Here is a 24,030-nt window from a genome sequence, read left to right on the forward strand (position 1 = left end):
AGTAGTCGTCATAATCTAAGATCTGGAGTTGGATAATTTCCCCCCCCCCAAAGTTTAATTCAGAATTTAAGGGTGTAAAATTTTTCATATATTTTGGAAAATATATAAATGTTGAATTTTATATTATTTGAAGGGAAAAATCCCCCCAAAAATCTCGATGGTGCAACCTGCACCATAATCCTTCCCTGTGGGGACCCCTGCTATAGGGTACATGTTTATTTGTTTACAAATATGGTATACGGTACTTTACCCTGCAACATCGGTAACTTCTGTTTTTATAATTTATTTGTCAATCAGTCTCTTCACTTTCACCATCACTCTCACTCTCACGCTCTCATGAAATGTTGATTGTTGTATTGCAACTACCGGTAATTTTAAGGAAAGTTAAGAAAAAAATTACTCTTTGTAACTGCCAGTATTAGAGACTGCAATAGATTCTATGTTGTATGTGCATGAAATATGTATATTGTAGTACATACATCGAATTGAAGACGCCATCGAATCTAAGGTGAACCTGAATTTTGGATGTCTAAAATCTGACAAAACCCTGTACCTTAGATTTGAAGAAATACGGTATATCCACAGTTGTAGACAATTTAATGCATGAATATTTCATTTCAACAGGAGAAGACAGATGGCTCTGTACTCTACTGCTGCAGAGAGGGTATCGAGTAGAATACTCTGCTGCTAGCGATGCTTACACACATTGCCCAGAAGGATTCAATGAGTTCTACAACCAACGTCGAAGATGGGTTCCATCGACAATAGCTAACATAATGGATCTGCTTGTGGACTACAAAAGGACTGTTAAGATCAATGACAACATCTCCATGCCTTACATTGCTTATCAGGTTTGTCTGCCAGTTTAATGTAAATGTAATACATAATAGCTTATATTGTTATGATATATCATATGATATTTATTGCCATTTATACAAGCCCTTAACTGTGCATTCAACAGTATTTACTTCTTCTTTTTGTAATGGTGCAGCTTCACTATTAATGGTCTGCACCCGGCAACTTTATAATGAAGTTTGTGAGCTCTCTCAAGTACCTTCTGGTTCAGTTCTATCTCCATCTTTTCCCTCGCCAGCTTCCTGATTTTTTCTTGCTCTGTTGCCTCGAAAATAAGGTTGTTCTCTTCGAGTGACCAAAAATTTTGTCTACATCAGCCTCTGTTGCACAAAGCCTATGCCATAGATTTCCATTCTACTCACACAAAGCAGGGCCTCCCCTATGGCACAACGGTAGCGTCATTGCCTTGTAATCAAGGGGTTCCAGGTTCGATACCCGGTGGAGGCACATAGAGGTTCAGATCCCACTTTAAACTGTAGGTCCAGTCCCAATTAGCCTTTCTGTGAATAAAGTGGACTTAAAACACCAAATCAACCAATCCTCACACAAATCACAGTTCTCTCTTGAACTCCTTGGGCTACCTTCCAATCGATGCTAATCTCATCTTGATGCTGGCCATCTTCTCGTACACCTCTTGCAGTGTCGTTTATTTTTATTTTCTAGAAAGCTGATGGTACACTGTCCAGTGCTTTAAGTTTGCTTAAAATGCAGTCCATTCGTTTCTGAAATTTGGACCCAGATTCATCTCCACACCACCTATCACTAGCAGTGTTGTGAGTAGGATGGCACAAATGGCTGTCTCTATGTGCACATTTCTATTTTACACATCGAAGCATTTACTAGCAATTGAGTTTCTATGGGCATTCCACAGCCTCACACACACTATCCACAAACCAAGTTCCATCCTCATGATAAGAACCATCACCTGGCAATGTTGCCAATCACACATACAAACTCTATGGCAGTCCAAATGGAACTTCCAATTTGTATTGAATACGCCATTGGCTAGCTTTCTTCCCAGTAATGTACTTAGAGAGTGAGTCACCTTAATTATATCGAAGACATATTTGAAGGCCATATTGTTTTCAAGATACCATCATTTCACAGCAGTGATACTTTTTTAATATTTCCATATTTGATGCAGTGTTGGCTTTCATTCATTGCCATACAATTTTAGCGAATCAAATTTGCGTGCTTGGTAATATATATGCAATAAATGTTTAAAAGTATGGTAAACTTTAAATCGGCCTGTTTTGATCTTGAATAAAATGAAAAGTAAATTTGTTAGGGGAGGAAGGGGGTGCTAATCTGCTTGTGTATAGAAATCAAGGTGACATCATAACAGGGGTGTGCCGTGAATTTTTGTGATAGGCAAGCAATGGGTTACTTTTTCATTTCAGCTAATTACAACATTTTCAAATGTAATATAGGGGGGCAAGGGTAAATTTGGAGCCAAAATTACCCAAAAACTTTAGGAGGGTATTGAGAAAATTTGAGGGGTGAGGTGTGCATGGATAAATCACTGGTATACACACAGGAGGGGTCTGAAATTGTAAAGGAGGCTCTTACTTCCCACTGCTAACCCAGCCCCGACCATGTGTATTTTGTCATATTTTTCCTACTTTTAGCCTTTTTTAAGGAATATTGTGCAAAAGAGGGGTTATGACCCCCTACCAATACGTCACTACATGAGTGTGATTTTGGGAGGTTCATATCTTTGCACTGCATTATGGAAATTACTGAAGTCATTTTGGCCTGTAAAGTTCCATGTTCCAACAAAATGATTTATAAAAAGCATTGCTACAACATAACCACACAATAGTTTTTCTTGTATGTACGCATTGCTTGCATTATAGAATTATTTTCTTGTAGTTTACGGTTATTACAAGCATAAGAAAACAGTTTTCTTATGCTTGTAATAACCGTAAACTACAAGAAAATAATAACCACACAATACATAACTTCGTTGCTGACAACATGACGGATATGTCCTTGTATTGAACGGGCCTCAGATTAGATAATAATCAGTCGAGTGGTTTGGATCGCACTTTAAACTGTAGGTTGAGTCAAAATTAGCCTTTCTGTGCATAAAGTGGACTTAAACAAATTCAAACATAATATTGTGTTTTACTGAGACACTTTTAACTACTTAATGAAAACTTTCCTGTTTTTCGTACTTGTTTTGGTTATGAATAGTTCAGGACATGGTCTTCCATGATTCAGTACCTCCAAGAAGATCCTTAATTCAGTCCTTACATTCACCACCCCAAATCGATGGCTCATCTTGTTTGTCAACCCTGGTTGTTATTTTCAATGTAGATACAAGACAGGGAAAAACCACACGAAGGAACAGAATAACACAGAACAATGGTCACAGTAAAGAAAACACGTATCTGCAACTTCCACGCTTCCAAATGCGCCCTCTTCCTCACCCTATATGGATTGTTACATACCCTCTATATTTTCAGAGTTACTGACCATATGACGGATATGTCCAGTATTGACTGGTGATTTTATTTCTCATACATACCATACGACCGGTACTCACTGACTAACTTCCTAAGCTAATTTGTTCATTACTGTTAAGTTTCACACGTTAACAATCACACCGAGTTAGGTGGTGCTATGGATGCATATAAAATTCTGGAAGTTAGCAACACATGTGACCAGCTTGGACGAGGTGTTTTCAACACCCTTGCCAAAGACGAAGCAGGCTGCGGACCGCTTGCAGTCGACCCTTTTTTTGATGAAGGAGAAAGGACAGTGACCAATGACCATGCAAGAACTGCATAGGTCACTCGAAAAGTGGGGAGAAAGGCGAGCAGTCCTCTTCCTTCCAACATGGATCAGCTGTGCCGCATTGCCAAGTCTCGCGAAGGCTGTGGCACCTTTATGTTTGCAGCCAATATGACAGAAAATGAGAAGTCTACATATGTAAATATGTAAAAGTAGATATATTACACTCCAAGATGTATAAAGGCATTCAAGTTTTGAAAACAATAATTTAAGATATCAAAATTGTTTTTAAGAAAATAATCCAAATGGCGCTTGCTCTGTCTTCCTTTACCACACGCTTTTGCATCATAAAAAGTGTGTATCATAATATTAATCTCTAAAGGCTTTCACAGTGAAGTGACAAATGATAAGAGACATCCCAATTGGAGCTTTCACACTTAAATAATATGTGGCAAGTGACACTTCTTCAAAAAATGTACACACTTGACTAGGCACATTCATTACTATCACTGTACACACATGGCGAATGTATGGAGGTGATAGAGCACGGGCTATAGAAAATGGCCCAGACTGATTGAGTTGAGTTGGTATTTTAAGTCCACTTTGTGCACAGTAAGGCTAAACGGGACTGGAACTACAGTTTAAAGTGGGATCCGGACCACAATGTGCCCCCACCGGGTATTGAACCTGGAATCCCTTGATTACAAGGCAACGATCCTATCCTACATAGGTAAGACAGTAAATAGGTCACAAATGTTTATTAAAAATGTGCTAAGTGACTTGAAAACCATTTTATTTTTCAACATATTCTCCACGTACATTGATACACTTATTGCATCACTTTATCAGTCCCCCAAAACTTGCTGAATAAAAATCTTTGGGCTGCTGTCCCAGCCAAAGTCACACCTCACTTTCAACATCCTCATCATCCACAAAACGTTTGCCACCACCATGCACACACTTTTCGGAAATGCAAACATCATGCATTATTCTGTAGGCTAAACCATGAGAACACCCTATCGCAGTTGCTATGCTGTCTATTGTCACTCACCTGTCAGCTTGAATCATCTCCACATACACTCTTCGAGCACGGTCGCCATTTTAAAACTAAACTGGCCATGCCATCATCTGCTATCTAGCGAATGCTAACTGAATATCATCAAGTGCCATCGAATGACACCTTTAGAAACTACTTACTATTTTTTCAGCTATCTAATATCAGTCTGTGACCTATTTACTGACTTCCCCTTGTACATGCTATTGAAATGTACCTTTTTAAAATAAAATGAGCATAAATTTACCTTAAATGATTGTATATTTTCAGATGATGTTGATGGCTGGTACGATCCTGGGTCCAGGAACTATATTTCTTATGTTGGTTGGTGCTTTTGTAGCTGCATTCAAGATAGACAACTGGACTAGTTTCTACTACAACATTATACCCATTCTGCTCTTCATGGCTGTCTGCTTCCTATGTAAATCACAATTACAGGTAATTTTATTTTCATTGTATATAAATGAAGTATTCAATTCTTTAAGGTCTCATAACAACATAGTAATTTCAATGAAGAATGCAGGCTTGACCAAGGCTCGAACCCAGATCTCTGAAATACTGTCCCATTTCCCTACCAACTGAGCCTGGCTTAGCCTGAATTATCACTGGCGCTGTGTGGTACAAAAATGGCAGGGTATGGCAAATATCTTGGTTTGAGTTCTGGTCTGGCCTGCATTTTTCACTGAAATTTCTAAGTATTACATCTCCTTTGTTTGCAAAATCATAAATAAAACTGTCTAGTATATCCAGGTGAAGTATATGGGCTTTCAACAATATGGAATTCACATCAATGTTTTCATCATATAGAGAGTGGTTGTACTGAGGTAGGTGTCAGCAATATTGGGTGGCAATAATGAGTTTGGGACATAGACCTTTCACCAGGGCCATAATGGAAAGAGTTTGATCGCTTTCCGCTACCCATAACAGTTGGTAAGGTAGAGTTATGCATGGAATTAGTAATGTAATATATAATCAGAGTTCTGAATGGAAGAGAAACTCTCAAGAAATAACAGCAAAAAAAAAAAAATATTTATATAAAGGAAAAATTATGTAGGTAAGAATGGGTATGGAACTTAATTATGACATATGATATAAATTAAGGTTTTGTGTGAGACAATTTTGTTTCTAAAATTATGTTATGATCAATTTCTGATTATGTAGCTAGCTGTATATAATTTATATAAGCTATAATTACAAACCCAAGATGAATAATTTTCACTGCACTCACACAGTGCATTGCTTATCCTGACAATATTGTGGTGAATGGCAAACACATACAGACAGTTTTGAAAACAACGAGAGAAAAGGCCAAGCTGTTATTAACCCGTAATGGGCATGGCATAGTCCCTGGAACCACACCCAAGAACAATGCTCTCATTCTCAGAAAAAATAACATGCACATTGCTCTCCTTTTCGGTAGCTTCATATTTTGGAATAGCACGTAATCCCCTGGCATGACCTCACTCACTGCATTTTAGTTTCAGAGCAATAGACACTCATGAGTCCCACGGACCACATAATGCCTTTTGCGTAAGTCTTTCGGTATACAACCTGGTGCGAGAATCATATACAGAGGTTGTTTCCAATCTATGGTGACGAAATTGCACACCTTGTGCAGCACTACCAAACGGGAAGAGATCAAAGCTGCCAGTCATGTGGGCTCATTGGACCGTTGACTGTGCGTGACAGGTGTGGTCATTGCATATCGGGAAGAATGCCATAGAAAATCAGTGCATATTGGGAGGGTTACGTAACTGCACTTTCCAACGTAAACTACAGTTTTAGTGTCATTATAAACTGTGCAAGGAGTGTGGATTCACTCTGTTCAAAATGGCATATCATGGGTGTTGAAAGGGACAGGTAAGACAAGGCATGGGATGATTCCTGTGTGGCAGAAACAGGCTAACCCCCAGCCTGTCACTAGCTGCACACCACCTACAATTTGTGATGTCAGGATGCTGGTCACCAGGGAGAATCCAGCCACACAGAGAAGTATCGCAAACCGGCTACAAATATCACTGAAGACAGCACACGCCATTTTTCACCACAATTTGGGTTTGGAAAAGAGATGCAAGGGGCATGTTCATAAGCTCTTGCCAAAACACATCCAGGAACGTCGCACCAACTGTCACAAGCTTTATGAGCAGCACCTGTCAGGTGAAAAGTGGAAGTTCGTTGTTACATTGGATGAGGCATATGATTATCTTGATGACTGTCACAAACCACTTGCAATTTTTTATCAATCGACAGGTTTGAGGGACTTTCGAAGATGGTTCACTGAATATAAGGAAAGTTTTGGCACAGGTTTCATGATCATTGCTGGATACTCGTACAATGGCAAGCTGACCATACATCGTGTTGCCAAAAATACGAAGGTTAATTCCGATTATTATCAGACTAACGTCCCGACACTTGTTTATCACCATGACATTCCCCATCTCTACAGGAGGGATCAGAATCATGTGTGGGTGCATCAAGACAAGGCGTCAAGTCACACATCTCGCTCAACCCGCCTCTTCCTCCAACAAATGGCAGAAGAAACTGGAATTCATTCCATTCCTTTCACAGACATTCCAGTGAAGTCACCTGATGCCTCACCGATGGACTTTTGCACCTTCAGTCTACTTAAATGAGCCTTGTCTCACAGGAGACCCCGCACCATTGAAGGGCTGTGGAAAGCCTGTCAGGAGGAGTGGTTGAGGCTGGACATGATGACACTTCGTGCCAGTCTCCTACAGTGGAAACTTTGCTGTCGGGCAATTACACGGGCACCAAATGGAGCACTCTCGATAGTGGGACGACATGGTTTCTCTTAAGATAGGAGCAGTTTGAAATCGTCACCATAGATCAGAAACAACCTCTGTATAACAATCCGTCTTTTAGTGGAAATATTCTTGACACATTTGAAGAATTTGGAAGCAGAAGTGAATTATTAGATCTGGAGTTTGATAAATGTGATAATGAAGCACTTATTTCGAATGACTATGTGTCTGGTCAATGAGCTTTTCCCCTCAATTTGACATGGTGCAGAAATTTTTTTCGGTGATTTTTTTAAGTGATTTTGTTTTGTTTGGGTAACTGCATGTATGTTCTGTAATAATTGAACAACTAAATCATTTTTTGTATTTTACAGTCATGTGACAATATATTAATAGAGCTGTTTACAAATATGTGGCAGAGTTTTGCTGCGTTAGATAAACTGAGTAATAAAAACGGCAATAACAGAAATAGTAGATAAAAGTGTATAATGATTATATAAAGATGGTCCAAAATACATGATAATTTGTGAAAATGTTCGATAATGTTTAGTAAACTCAATTTGGTGGTTCACAGGACCATTCGCGTTACAATCTGGCACCACACTCATAAAGGGTTAAATGCAAATACTGCATGCAGGAAACATAATACGTATGATAGCATCAGTAGTGGCGATTAGGGGATGTACTATTAGGGGCGCCCCTGCACTATGCTAAACCTTATCTAACAGGGTAAAGTAAACTGTCCTTGCCCCACCCCCGCAGTTTTGGCACCTTGTCCCCCAAGTTTTGCATAATGGAAGATGGAATGGAATAACCAGCATAGTAGTTTCTGTTGATGTTTCTTCTTTTTACACCAATTCCCCATGATCACAGCTCATTTCTGAACCAATATTCAAGCCCCACAAATCCAGCACACCCTTATCATTCAACATGCCCCCTTGGTCCTCAAGTCAAACATTTTTCACTTTTCAACATGTCAAAGGCAGCAGATACCATTGACAAAGACAAATCCAACCCGAACACCTTCTTTATTCTGATCTTTTATCATTGCAATGACTTTTATGCAATAGAAACTAGAGGCCAACTAAATCTCCATTTAAACAATTGAAGAGCAGCCTTCCAAAACTTGAAGGTCTGACGAACAATTATTGGTAACAAAACACTGGGTTCAATAGTTCGTCGATCCTGGTCTCAATAAAAAATTAACATGTATCATTTTACCTGCAACAATTTTCAATAACTTAGTACATACTTGGACATGAAAATTGTCAGTTTGCAACTGGCTTGAAGTTTAACATATGAGGTTTATGTTAATTATAACAGTGGGCTAAAATAAATTGTTTATTATATTTTGTTGTTGTGTTTAGTAAGTAGAATCTATACACTTGATAAATTAAGTGTGGTTGTATTTGGGAAATACTTGACATACTTTATTTATATCCCTTGTGTACATATGCTTCCTGAATATCAGCACTCGTAGCTTCGAATTTTCTGATGTGCATATGAAATATGTTAGTCACCTAAATTTTAAAATACTTAAATATGTTGATATTCTATCATTAATGATTACTGCCTGCACATAATAATCTATTTTGATTCGAAAAAATAAAACTTATATCTACTAGCATCAAGAGAAGTTTGTTTTATATTCACAGCTATTGCCAACCCCCGTGGAGGAGTGGTTAGCATATTATGCTACAATGCCATGGAAACATTGTAATGGTTCGAATCCAGGCCTGGGCATGGGTGTTTGTGAGAGTCCATTCATCAATTTTATCATATCATCACTCATCCCCATCTTCGCAAATTAGCCAAAAGTGGTACAAAAGTGAAGTAAAATAAACTAAATCAAATCAAATCAACAGCAATTGTAAAAATATAATCATTCAATGGCGCAAATGAATAAGCTCTCCAATGATTCACTGCACATAGAGATTGATAAAGTGTTCTTTATTTACATATTGCCATTCAAAAGACAACAAGTTTGTATTTTAACAGAATCAAGGAAGTCTATAATATAACGTTAATCTTTCAAAAAATTCATGTATCACAGCATTACCAGCATTTTGTCACTTTTGAAAGAATTGCATCAGTAAATTTATTACAAGGCCGAGAATTTATTACAAATATATCTATGCCTGCTATGAGAATGAGAGAAGAATAGATAATATAGGTACTAACATTTTCCACGAAGCTGTTTTAAGTAATTTTCTATTAATTTAGGTAGCCACTGCTACCACCCTCATTGGAATTCCAAAATTAATAGAAAATTACTTAAAACAGCTTCGCAGAAAACGTGAGTACCTACGTATATTAAATAAATCTAGGGAAGCAATGCTTTCAGTTCGTCTAAAATATCTAATTAAGTAGAATTTGTTCCAAACATATTTTCTCATATCCTCCAACTTTGTTTTCTAGTGAGAAATGTAAGAATGTAAAGTAGCTATGTATGTTTGGTATAGTACAACAATAGTGAATTCCCTTTTCTTCTGTGTTGTAATATGAGTTTTATTTTGTGAATTTTGTAATGAGTAAGAGAATGTAAGATATAATTGTGATGTGGAAATGAGAATAAGAAGTAAAACTAGGGATGAGGTGATACCGATGCCAGTGGTACTGGTGTCGGAAAGTATTGGTTGGAATTTATTTACCGATACCTCCCAATACTTTTCCGGCATACTGATCATTCAAAGGGTCAAAAGTGCAGCGTGACACTTTGCGGTGGAATTCGGTGAGAGTATAAGCGTCAGTATTGGTTGAAAGTGGTATCTTCTCAGCTCTAAAAGAAAAACAAAATGCAACATTGCAACTCTTGTGAAATGGTTTACATTATATTTCAAAAATAAGAATAATGTTATTGATTTTTAATGTTTTTTATGTTGTATTTATTTCTTTGTAATTAATGCATTGCATCATTCTCTATCTAGCTACTTGTGGCACAGATACTATCGACAGCATATGCACTTGTCATGATGGCTGTGATTGTGGGTACGGCACTCCAGTTAGGTGAGGACGGCATAGGCTCTCCATCAGCCATTTTCTTGATAGCGCTGTCAGGGTCATTCTTCATAGCAGCTTTGCTACACCCTCAGGAGTTCTGGTGCATCGTCCCTGGAATCATCTACTTGCTCTCCATCCCCTCTATGTACCTCCTCCTCATCCTCTACTCAATCATCAACCTGAATGTGGTATCCTGGGGTACTCGAGAAGTGCAGACCAAGAAGACAAAGAAGGTTAGTAATGATGTCATTTTGAAAAAGAGAAAGCATTGTAATAATATCAGTGACTGAAAGGTAAGATTTCTTGTTACTCTAGTAAGGGTAGTTTATTGAACCAGTCAGGCTTTTACTTCGTTTAGTATTTTATGGCCCTTCCATCTAGAGAGATTTATGAAGAAAGATTACTTATGAACGCCATTAACCCTTGAGCACTCACCACCTTTGCATGACCTACGTTAGGACTCATATGGTGTAATTTTTTACACCTAAATTATTTTCTTTTTAATACACACTACTTGTCATTACGAATAACTTTTATTTTTAAAAAAATTGCACTAAGTGCTTGTTTACACTCTTTGGAACATTTTCATCTCCACCTAGAAACTATCTGGACAGTATTCCCTTACATGACCCTACGCATACTTTCACTTCACTGAAAGACAGTCTGAACACTCCCACCTACATGACCTACAACAGGACTTACATTGGGTAATTTTTTACCCTTAAATTATTTTAATTGTAGGACACACTGTTTGTCAATATGAATAACACTAACTACTTATATAGATTCATTCATTTTCTGACATGATATCATCTTGATCACTTTCTGCACTTTGTATTGAGTTAGAGTCATGATCCTCCTCTGATAAAAAAGTATCTCCATTAACAATTTCATTATCTGATGCTTCAAGACAGCCTCAATTTATTTATCCCTAAGCCTTCTCCCATTGTTCTTTTTAACATCCGACAATGCAAGAATAAACGGAAACTACAATTACTGGTAGTAGACAGGTGCGTGTGTGGTAAAAACTTTCCACACATAGCGACAATGTCATCAAACAACTGTTAGCCTTACTGTGCATAAAGTGGAATTAAAACACCAAATCAATCAATCAATCAAACAACTGTTACTGCTGAAACAATTATTGGAAGGACATGAATCACAGTAAGACAAGTACAGGACGAGTCCATTTGAAAATAGGTAATTTCCCAAGCTGGTAAAACATATACGTGCCATGCAGAATCTGAGTCATTATTCTTGAAAAAAATTGCATTCTGCATCATACAGACCAAGGTTATCAAGAGGGGAGATGGAGCAGCACTTGTAAAGAACAGAACAAAACCCAGTTTGTGCGGCTGAGTACTCAAGCTCTTTATATCTATTTACTACTGTCTCTCTCATTTCCCAAAATATGCACCATTAATATACAGCATAAATGAAAAGAATTTGTATTTTTTTGTAAGTTTCCATTGTATTGATCCGTCACATTTTACTTATTTCATTATCTATGCAAGACCATTGTACAGGAAAGAGCAGCTGACTGTTACTTACTTGATTTGTGCTACTTTTGTCAGAAAAGTTTTGGGACTGTGACTGTAACATTGTCTGAACACTGAAAATGTTCGGTTTTGTTTTGAAAGTTAGTTCATTGTCTTACTACCAGGTGGCAGGAGGGTCCTTATTAACATAATGTGTCTGATGGGTGGATTATTGTTGTTCGTTGACAGGCCTCCCTGCCATAGCATGGTAAGTAACTTCATCACCTTCTATCTGTGCATAAAGTAACTTAAAACAAAAACAAACAAACAAACAAATTGTTTGTTGATAAATCTTTCATCTGTTTCTCCATTCTTTGTAGGAAATGGAACAAGAAAAAAAAGATGCCGAAGAAGCAAAGAAGAAAGCAAAACAGAAGAACCTACTTAGCTGGATAAATGGTGCAGGCCATGATGACAGTGATGAAGGCTCCATTGAATTTTCATTGGCTGGGCTTTTCAAATGCATGCTGTGCACACATCCCAAATCAGTAGATGAGAAGCATCAGCTGCTAAGGATAGCCGAATCCTTGGATGGTCTGGGAAGACGACTTGAAACTATTGAAAGGTTCTATGATTTGTGTTTTAAATAGTTTCTTGGTAGCTATATGCATGGTGTGAAAAATAGAGTTGATTTCACTATATTATAGTATATAATTATTTAATAATTAACAAATAATTTTAATTTTCCTCATGTAGAAATGCATACCTCTTCACAATCTTGCAAAGGTTGTGTTCAAGCTCTATCAATATTGTTATTGTATTTTTTCATCTTTCATTGCTTTCTTTATCTTTGAATAAAAGTTCTAAAGATATTCAATATTCACACAGAACATTAATATTTCCGTTCCATCACAATTTTTATTGGAACTTTTACAACGGCAATAGTGATGTGAAATAAACCAAATTAATTTAGATGTAGAATGGTTGTTCACAATATGGAGAAAAGATATCATTACTGAAATAGACCATAGATTACCAAACTCCACTCATCATGGAACTACTTCCGAGATTTTAAAATACATTGATTACCAAGGATTGATTTAATGGTCATACTGAAGGAGGGGTTGTATGGGTCAGAACCCCCATCCCCCTTGGGCCATCATGTTACACGGAAAATTACCTTTTCCTCACAATTTTATAAAAAAAATCTCATTCTTCTGTCATTTTCTAAAAACAGGATCACTGTTTGGAACAACACAGCAGCATTTATCACTTGTTGCACCCTTTTATAGGACTTTCAATTCATCCCATACCAAAATTGTAGCATGAGAATAAGAAACACTTCTTTTCTTAACCCCTCCCATAGAAAATTCCTGGGTGCGCCTGTGGTTGATTTTACCTTTATGATAATATTTTTGTACATAAGAACTGCCTACATTACAGTCACAGTAACTGAAGTGTGATGTAGCCAGCCATTGACGAGCTGTTGAAAATATCTCCACAAGCTACCAGTTATCATGATTGCTATATTGACAAACCCTGAAATATGTTAAATAACTTTCAGATTGGTAGAAAATTACCTTTTCCTTACAAATCGCCTTATTTTTTTATAATGAAAAATATCAATGAAAGAGATATCTTAGAACTAGGACTGAGCCAATACCAATGCCGATGTATCAGATCAGTATTGGCCGATACCAGTGGTATCAGATTGAAAAGTATCTGTTGGAATTCATTTACCGATGCTGGCCGATACTTTTCCGAGATTGGGGTCTGCAAAAACACTTTCAGAGAGCCTAATTTTCATAAAAATTATGCAAAATTCAAACTTTATTTTTATTTTCCACCAATATTTATGTGTATTTTAGTATTCTGGTGTAATTTTTTAATACTTTAATGCAAAATTCTTTGTAAATTGGTGCTTATTATTGCAATAGAATACTCACTCATTGCAAATACTCAATATTTTGAACAAGTTTTAAATGCTACAATTTTGAAGCATCAGTGTCAGCAGAAATAGGTAAGAGTATCAGTATCGGTATTGATTCAAAGTAATATCATCACTGCCCTACTTAGAACATAAATTAATTGGTTATATCTTTTGTGAATGTTTTCTTAACTGTGTACAGCAGTTATGCTCTTATTGTTCATTAAAATCATAAATTCATTGTTACCAGGGTACTTGATCCTCATGGACATATGTTGGGACGGCGTAGATCAGTGTCTGCAGGAAGCAGGACAGACCATCACCTGGCTTCTGTATCTGAAGACAGAGCAGAGGAGGATCAGCTTAGAGATGATGATGAGGAGAGCGAAAGCATTGGTGAGTTCTTATAGTTGTCTTTCCCTGTTAAACTGATCTACTTGTTCATCATACACCCTACATACTAGGGATTGGCAATGATAATTACCTCACTTAATTATAATATTTTTGGACATGAATTGAAATTTTTTATACACAGGGTGGACCTCATAAGTTGATAACTCGAAATATCTTACAAACGAAGCTTTTTCGAAATACATGTTTCAAATAAAAGTTCATTGACTTTAAGGGGAAAGAGAATGCCATTGTGTATGTTTTAATAGGTGGGCATTTTGAATTTCATTTGAAAATCACTCAATTTTTAAAATGGAAACTTAATTTTATTTTGTTTAATATTTTTATTCAATTGAAGAAATCAATTGATTTTTATTCAATGTTGGAAAAATATTTACAAGAAAAATATTATTTAGAATTTAATTTAATTTGCTTTTTTTCTTTAAGTCAACTTTATTCTCAGATTAGCTAATCAGTACAGTACTTAGAGTTTGCAGTTGAATCTGTACTCTGTACAATGTGCCTTCCTCTGCTGATCAAACATGGAATCCCTTGATTACAAGGTGACAGTGTTATCACTATGCCTTCAGGATGGTTCTAAATTTAAATAAAAAGGAGAACAACTTATTTTTATGAATCTACTTGAGCCAAAATTTAAGAAAGTACTAGTTTAATGCGTACTAGATCTACTGTTTGCAATGTGTTCAATCTTGAGTCAAAAGGCGTTAGGTGTTTCCTTTGACGTACAAAAACTTTGATATCCAAGTTCTTGCCATGGTGCTTGGTTGATGATGATTTTTGTTATTTAGCGTGACTTTTCTGCCACTTTGGCTAATCCCATGGATAAGAATGAGTGATGATATAATGGAAATGATAATAGGGCAATCATAAAGACCACAAACGGGCCATTCTGAAATTCAAACCCGGGCCACCTAGCATCATAGTGTGCTGTGCTAACCACCTCACTGCAGAGGTTAACCAAGGTGCTTTGTGCATACCTTAGAATATTTACTATATCCATCTATAATACCATTACCATTCACCATGATTTCATCAGTGATGATTTCATTGCATTGCTATATTTTACTTCACATTTGTGCCACTTTTGGCTAATTTGCAAAGATGAGGATGAGTGATGATGTGACGAAAATTGATGAATGGACACTCACAAACATCCATGCCCCATCCAGGATTCGAACCTGGAACCCCTGGCTAACCACTCTGCCACGGGGCCTGGCCTATCATCAGTGATGCATCACTTCATATTTATGACAGAAATTCTCGTAATTGGTGGATTACAAACAGTGTCCTTCACATGACTCAAAAGCAAGTCAAGTGGTTTAATATGTGGCAAATTGGTGGAAGCACAGGAATTTACATCCTTGGCCAATCCATTCTTCTGTTACAGATTCTGTTTCACACACATCTCTTGAGTAATGACACTTCAATAATTTCTGAACACATCATTTATTTTCCGCAAAATTGTTTGAAATTCACTGAGAAATTTATGGACACACACTGTATAATTATAGAAATGTACATGTCATTTTACAGAACCAAAGCAGGAACGAGATGACTTGATTAATCCCTACTGGATTGAGGACAAAGACATCAAGCGTGGAGAGGTGGATTATCTGTCCAATCCAGAAATCCAGTTCTGGAGAGACTTGGTTGATAAGTATCTCTACCCCATTGATTCCAACAAGGAGAAAGAGGTTTGTTGCATGTCTTATTTTTAAGTTACAAGTATATAAATGTGAATTATAATTTAATTTTTTTGCATGGAGTAAAATTACATTTAATTTGTTTTTGACGTGAATAATATTTTCATCATTTGACGTGTTTTATATGTTACTGTATGAGAAGTAGAGGACCATAACTCCAAAACTGCATTTTTCAGTTTTGTTTAATGTATCTCCTCTGAGTTAGATCGACATATCTCCACTTCTAATCCTTAGCAGTAAGACTGAGTCACATATCTCCAGTTTAATGATCATTTTTTTTTTTTTTAAAAAAAAAAAAGTAGTATATATTCCTAAGAAAACATTGTTTCCTCTCTCCTGCAAATTTGATAAATTGGAGTTACGCTGCTCTGGTTCTCACATGATGATATGCAATCCTTGCTTCACAAATTTCTAATATTCATCATATTTGAAAGCATTAGAGGCCATAGTAAGTAATTATTAGCTCATACATTCCAAGTAGCTGATTGCTTTCAAATTTAGAACAATAGCTAAAATTTTGCATTAAATTTATATTATTATTGCACAGTTGTAAATTTCATGTGCTAAAACTGTTTATGAAATTACATATATTTGAGCAACATTAAAATACACTTTGGAGGTAAGAGTTTAACCTTCTGTGTGAGGATTTCCAGATTCTGTTTTTATATTTAAAAAATTATAATTTACATTAATGGCAAATTATTAAAATTTGTTCTGAAACTCTCACTGCATCTTAGTATTGCTTCACATTTGAAATGTCCTTTGCAGTCATAAATATTAACTTGCATTTTTGATAATTACAGCTTTTTACCCAAATCTTACAGTACGCATGATTGATGTAAAGTTTCCAAATTGTATTATATTATGATTAACAGTATTCTGGTTTATGTTCAAATAATATTTTTTTATTACATATTAACTACTATGGAGTTATCAAATTATTTAAGTTTCTCCTTTAAATTAATTTCTTTTGTAAATAATGATGTTCATTAATTTAAATTCTTTCATCCTTATTAAGTCGAATGTTATAGTTTATAGTAAAACAAATACAAACTTACTATTAAATGAATATTGTAATTGAACTGCATGTTTAGGTTAAATGTAATGCATACTTCTGTGTAAAATATACATATTATTACTGGTTTAACTATTTCTTAACAATATATTTCTTTGCTTTTTAAATATAATATATAATGATATTAAATCAAATATTTTGAGAAAGACATATTGTGGACACTTTTTATAGAGAAAGAGTGTGTAAAGTATGTATATATATATGCCTAACTCCAATTAACATAATACATAATGCAAAATAATAATGAACTTGATGTTCAGAAGTGTAAATGTTTATCTAGTACAAATATTTTGGTTCCTTATTCATATAAATTAAAATGTATTTCAAGTTTTCAAAAACAAATGACCATCACATTAAATACTTTAAAAATGTTGATATTAATAATAATTAATTGTAAATCATGACAAAATTTATATATTTGTCATTTTTTTATTATTAACACCCCTAGAAATATGTGATATAGAAATTATTCTTCACACGAAAGGAGCACCTAATATACCTACATGTTTATCTGGATCAGAAGAAACACTGATCCTGAAGAACATTACCAGATTCCAGTATTTGTAAATTAGACTTTTATTTTACATTGATTTTCAGTTTCTAAGGTTAATTGCAATAAGAAGATGAATTATGAACTGTTGAAATGGGTGATGTGCAAGACACTTTCCGCCTTCCCAAAATTCATGCAGAAGAACACATTTTATGTATATTTACATATATAAAGTAATGTTTATGTCGATCTTGCCTCTCCCCCAAATTTACCTTGCCCCCCAAATATATCCTAAGTTGGCACCTCTAGTAATGGGACAAACAAAATGTCTGACCAGGGTTCGAAATTGGTACGTCTGGCCAGTCCCACAGCTAAATATTTTGGCACCCTAGGCAGGATTGTATTTTGGTACCTCCCCTGCACTACCAAGTACCAACATTGTATATGCATGCCTTGATATTTTCTTCTTATGCCAGCCTCCTCGATCAAGTAGTGGTAACATCATCACCTTGTAATCAAGGGGTCCTGTGTTCGATACCCGGTGGAGGCACATAGTAGTTTGGAACTCACTTTAAACTGTAAGTCCAGTCCCGATTAGCCTTACTGTGCATAAAGTGGACTTAAAGCACCAACTCAATCAATCAATCTTCTTATGCCATGTAACTTATTCTTTCAATCACTAATAACGGATCCAAATAACAAAAATTATTGAATATTTAATAAAAAGATGCATACATCTTCAAATTTTGAAATGAGGAAAAAGGCTAACTCATTAATATATATAAGCCTACAAGTAAAAGAAGAAAAAAGAAAGGTTAAGAATAATAATTTTTTTTTTTTGGAAAAGCTGTGAATGGCACATGAAGACCAAAATATAAGAAATAAGAAAACACTAATGCAGTTATGGGAATAGGGATGGTACACTTGTTACATCCTTATTGCATCACCCACATAAGCATAATTTTAAAAATAAAAATTTTCAGACCAATTATTTTCCTCATAAACAAGGAAATTTTAAAATTTTGAAATTAAAGTACATTAACAAGACATCAGTAACACAACGTTAAGTACATAACGAAGAAGCAAAGAAGACATACCATAATAATAAACGGATGTCCTACAAAAGTAGCTAAATCTCTGCACAATTTCCTGATCTGTTGCACAAAGTAATAAGTATGCTTATGTCTGTTCTTTACTTATGTACATATTTACTCTTTCTTTTCAGCTTTCCGCTAAAGGAACTTATCTATTTGCTTGTGAATGTTTTCCAGTTTATACTAATCTTTTTCATTTCTTGTTGCTATCCTTGCTACTCTCATTTTAGGCAAAAATTGCTAGTGATCTTAGGGATCTGAGAGATCGTTCTGTTTTCGGTTTCTTTATGATGAATTCCCTCTTTGTGCTCATTGTCTTTCTACTGCAACTGAATAAGGACAACCTACACATAAAGTGGCCGTTGGGCGTGAAGACTAATATAACATATATAGAAGAAACCCAGGAGGTAAGGAGTATGGTTAAGGCACTCGCGTTTCGATGCGATGTGATACGATGGTAAATGCTTTGTGTTTTATGCTTTGTCTTTTCAGGCGAGGGTAGCAGCTGATCTGATTGAGCTGCGCAACAAATCTGTTTTTGCTTTCTTCATGTTCAATGCATTGTTTGTTCTTATTGTGTTCTTGCTGCAATTGAACAAGGACGCCTTACATGTTGACTGGCCTCTAGGGGTCAAGACCAATATCACCTACATAGAGGAAACATCTGAGGTAAACCTTTCAGCTTGAAATGTCCTGAGAGTAGTTGAACGAGCAGCATGAGAACCTTTCCTCGGGACTTAACACATCCTTCTACCTGTCAGTTACAGGGGTTTTTGGAAGTTGTGGATGGAACGTTCAGATTTAGAGTTAGATCTGCAGCATAAAAACAGAACTCAAAACAATCACTCCTTCTCATATGTATTGGTTTTTCAATTTCATCATCTTCAAGTCATGATTTCATTAAAAATAAATCATATAACTTGGTTCAAATTTTCATCATTACATAAATGAATCATCATATCATATTACCTCATATCATCACACAATTTAATAAATCACACAATATATAACTGTAACAAGAGAAAAATATTTCATTGTATGAACATAACATTGCTGAAATTTTAAATCTAATTAGGTGCCATAAAATGATTGTTTTTCACATAATTTGTTTTAATTTCTTGTTCATTTTTGGCCAATTAGCATTTTAATATGAGATCTGTATTTTTGCTGTGGATAATTTAATTTTTCTCGTAACATATTCACTAGCTAATGTCACATTCCTATCTCTGTAAGATATGCATGAAAGGGTTCTTTGAGTAAGTGACCCTTTTGTATAGAACTTGGAGCATTTTGGAAGAAGGCATTTTGCAGGTTTCAGATGTTTCATTATCATAAGTTTCAAAGATAATTTCTTTAAGAAAATCACAAAGATATTCATCATTTAAAGCAACACAAATTTTTAAACTCATACCGTAATATTTTAAATAAATGAAAATACTTCATATGTGCAATATTTATAGTGAACCTTTGTGCATTAGAATTGAAAAGAATGCAATTATTAGACTTTCATCGCAAACTTTACAGTTCGTTAAAATGGTGTATTTGGACCATCTACTTCGTTCTTCAATTCATATTCATATTCATTCATTATCATCAATGTAGAATGAGACCTTATTCAGATTAGATTTCATTTTCATTATTTCAACAAGTATATGATAAATACACAGGGATATTGTAATATATTATACAGGATATAATATGTGACTCCCCAGTGTTTGTTCATTGGCAACACTATAACTAATCCTCAGGTACAACAGGTATATAACAAAATTGAATTTGTAAAGCAGATATACAATGATATAAAAATATAAATACTGCAAAGCTAATGGAAATAGACCACACACTTACTTGATATTGCTTTGTGATTGGGTATAATACATTGCATTATTCTAGTTTGAACAGATGACTAAACAGACGATTTTCTTGTTTGAATTTAATATCTTTAGGACAACTTAAATGAGACTACATAATAGAAACACTTTTGTACATAATAATGAATTATTCTACATGAGGATTTATATTGCATTTTCTTTACATTCCATGTGGGATTTTACTTAGCTAATGCTGTTCGTTTATTGACAAATGAAAAATAGAGAACATATTCAGATATCTCTATTTCTATTTGGGTTAGTGATACTTTATAACTTTTTACCTCCATGAGTAATTGTGACAATGAGGTTTAATAATGAATAACAACAATTGACAACACAATGGTGCATTTATGCCTTACCCAGGATTTGAACCTGACTTCATAGCACATTATACATACCGTATATAAAATACGAAACTACATATAGATCAGTACATAAGTATACTTGTGTGATCTATTTATTCAGTTACAAAAATTGAAAAATTATGATTTGCACTTAGAATAAATATTCAAATATTATAAATACCAGCTGACAAAATCATGGAAATTTTTGGAATTTAAAAATCTTAGGGAAGAAATTGGAATGCTATTTCAGGTTAATCAACACTTGTATTTCACATGTTTCTTTCAAGACTTGCTAAGATATTATAAGAAAAGTTATTAATTGCAGTAAAGCTACAAAGAAAGGGTACTTAATTATCTGCAAAGAAAAATGTTTTCTAAAAATGAGATTCTACACTCAAAATTTGAGGAGTGAATTTATTTATTGGTAGAATTTTATATGTGAGTAATGGAGAATTTTATTTGCATATGAAATTTAGCTCCAGGTTAAAAAGTATTTACATCAAGATTATATAATATTGTGAGCTCTAAAGCAAATTACAGGTGTGATTTTGCATTGTCATTACAATGTCTTCTTACCAAAAAGCTCCAAATGATTTTGACTCACTCTAGAATAGTTATAGACATTTGATGGGAACACATAACTTGTACATATTTGATTACACTTTAATATACCATTAAAACAACTTAGTTTCCATGATTTGGTTTATTTTTTTGAGCACAAAATTAGTTACTTGTAGAATAGTGAATATTAGAATTGTGCACATAGAGTAAAGTGAATCCTTGTGGATTCTGTTTAATTATTTACAAGTTTTATATTTAACTTAAATAAATTGTAGAAGTTGATCGTAAAACAATGTGCAATACAATTTAGAAAATTTGATTAGTGGCAAGTATATGATTTAATGAAAATTTTACACATATATGCTAAAACACATGAACAAAACACAATCACTGATCATTAAGAAGCTTTTGTGGAAATTACACTCTCATTTTACAGCATCATACAGCTTTGTCACCATTAAATCACAGCTTGTGAATCACTGCAAGATGTTTCTTTAAAGATCAAGAAATTTGACCTGTCATATAGATTTATTACATTAAACAGGCCAATCATTGACCTGATAATATAATAAAGCTTTCTCTTCTATGTGCACTCTATAAATCTTAGAGAAGGGTCATTGTTTCCTTCAGCATCCTTTTTTCTTTTCAATTAGCCATCCTTTCTTTATTTAATAAACATCAAATTAGTATCATTGTTTACTAAAAGAAATTTAAAATCTGTTATAGCGAATTACTTTGATATTGGAGAAGTTAATTTTGAAGATTAAAGCAATATTTCAACATTGAAGAATGTAATATACATCCTACAAATTTGCACTAGTAATGCACAACAACAGCTGTATATTCTGTGCTGCTAGATCATTACTCAATTTTGTGACAACTTTGTAATATTTTTTTAAAAATGTAATCTTATTTTTTTAAAAAATGACATACTAAGGAGAATTTCACTATAGGTGCATACAGAATTATTTTTAATATTTGTATTCAACTGGCGAAAATTCTTTCAATGCAATTATGAATAAGAAAATAGAGCAAATTAGTTATATTACTCTATTTTATTCTGAAAAATGATGTTCCAAGGGGGCAGGATCTACACCCCTATAATAACCATATTGGTGTACCTTGAATTTCACTGTGACTGAATACTGATGTAGTGTGAATGAAGGTGATATGCCTGTGTATGTACATATTATTATTTGGAGGGTTATAATATGTATAGAATGGGAAGTAATTGTACATACAAACTTACTAGTTAAGTAGACATTTATATTTCATATAATATTAAAGTTTTCTTTTAAGTATTCTTTCATTTTGATAACTAAATTGAGGTGTATTTTTTGTTTAATGCATATAAAAATTTAGTATTCATACATACAAACTTTTTTATGAATATAAATATATTTATGTAATTTAATTGATTGAAAAAATTCAGAAAGTAATATCTTATTTGAAACATATTCTCTTCAGTCATGTAAACCTAGCTTGTAGCAGTGTTGCTTTATTTTTATTTTTTTAATAATGTGCATTAACTATGTAAAGCATTTGAATATTTTTTTGTTTCTAACACAGTGATTTATTTTACTAGGTTCTGATCTCGAAAGAATACCTACAGCTCGAGCCAATTGGTTTAGTGTTCGTATTCTTCTTTGCACTCATCTTAGTTATCCAGTTTAGTGCTATGCTCTTCCATCGATTTGGAACCCTCTCTCACATTTTAGCATCTACGGAAGTAGTTTGCTATTGTAATAAAAAGGTAGGTCTTCATTACTTTGTATTGTACAATTATATGAAATTCATGGATCTTATTTTAAAAAAATATTGGTCATACTGGCTTCCTATTATGAATGATAATTTTGTATGAAATACAGACAAGTAAAATTGAAATATTTGTAAGAAATTCTCAAGAATCTTTTCATTGTTTTTCTTTAAGAGTTGTTATTCAATTTAAATAAATTAAATTAATATTACTAGAACTTGGTTAACCATAAAAATTAAATGAACGATGATAAATACTCAGAGATTCTGAATTCCAACCAAAGCATGATACTTGTCTCTTCTATTGTTATAATTTTTTAAATCTTCATCATGGTCTGCCATCTTGGCCAAGCTTTATGTAGTTTTCCTCAAGTACTTCAAATAAAAGCTGGAATTGTATGTCATCAATCTCTCACCATCTCAGTCATAGACACTTTTGGGTTGTAAGATTTGTTAGAGTTCACTTTTATGCACATATAGTTTAATTTAGACCCAACCTACAGTTTAAAGTGGGATGTGCCTCCACTTGTCATTGAAACCGGGGTCCCTTGATTACAAAGTGACAATGTCACCACTATGCCATCAAGGCACTTGGGCTGTATGGACCCTTTTGAAAGTCAGCAGGGATCGTTGCAACCAAGAAGTGCCTGTAGTTACAAGAAAGTATAGAGCAACCACAAACAATAGTACCTTCATGCATCTTCTCCTGCATTCCTTCAGCTCAGAAAACGGGGAAGGCCAGTGCACTCTGCCCCTCCCCTACACACGCGAATAAGATGAACATGGCATGTTATTCTGTTCATGCTCTTTTGCTTGTGATCCCACAATCAAAATTGTTATGTCTATTAACCCTTCGTTGTCGTGCATGATCTCTAGTTCCAGGTGTGTGGTTTTAACATTTGCCATTTATTAATGAT

The 24,030-nt window shown here is 34.6% G+C and overlaps 1 protein-coding gene across 2 annotated transcripts in view; it reads left to right on the forward strand.

Annotated features, from left to right (window-relative positions):
- Positions 1 to 24,030, forward strand: part of LOC145983109 (chitin synthase chs-2-like) — an 81,619-nt gene that overhangs the window by 50,299 nt on the left and 7,290 nt on the right. The window contains exons 13-20 of one of the 2 annotated variants that reach the window (XM_083116386.1): positions 625 to 851; positions 4,916 to 5,083; positions 10,332 to 10,637; positions 12,263 to 12,507; positions 14,060 to 14,205; positions 15,754 to 15,914; positions 18,813 to 18,989; positions 22,944 to 23,111. In XM_083116386.1, the coding sequence (XP_082972512.1) occupies positions 625 to 851; positions 4,916 to 5,083; positions 10,332 to 10,637; positions 12,263 to 12,507; positions 14,060 to 14,205; positions 15,754 to 15,914; positions 18,813 to 18,989; positions 22,944 to 23,111 (1,598 nt within the window). Of the gene's footprint in view, positions 1 to 624; positions 852 to 4,915; positions 5,084 to 10,331; positions 10,638 to 12,262; positions 12,508 to 14,059; positions 14,206 to 15,753; positions 15,915 to 18,812; positions 18,990 to 19,074; positions 19,252 to 22,943; positions 23,112 to 24,030 lie in introns of both variants that reach the window. The other variant, XM_083116387.1, reaches the window with a different exon arrangement.

This window comes from Lepisma saccharinum, unplaced genomic scaffold, assembly GCF_977018435.1.
Source record: "Lepisma saccharinum unplaced genomic scaffold, izLepSacc3.1 HAP1_SCAFFOLD_654, whole genome shotgun sequence".
Lineage (NCBI taxonomy): Eukaryota > Metazoa > Arthropoda > Insecta > Zygentoma > Lepismatidae > Lepisma > Lepisma saccharinum.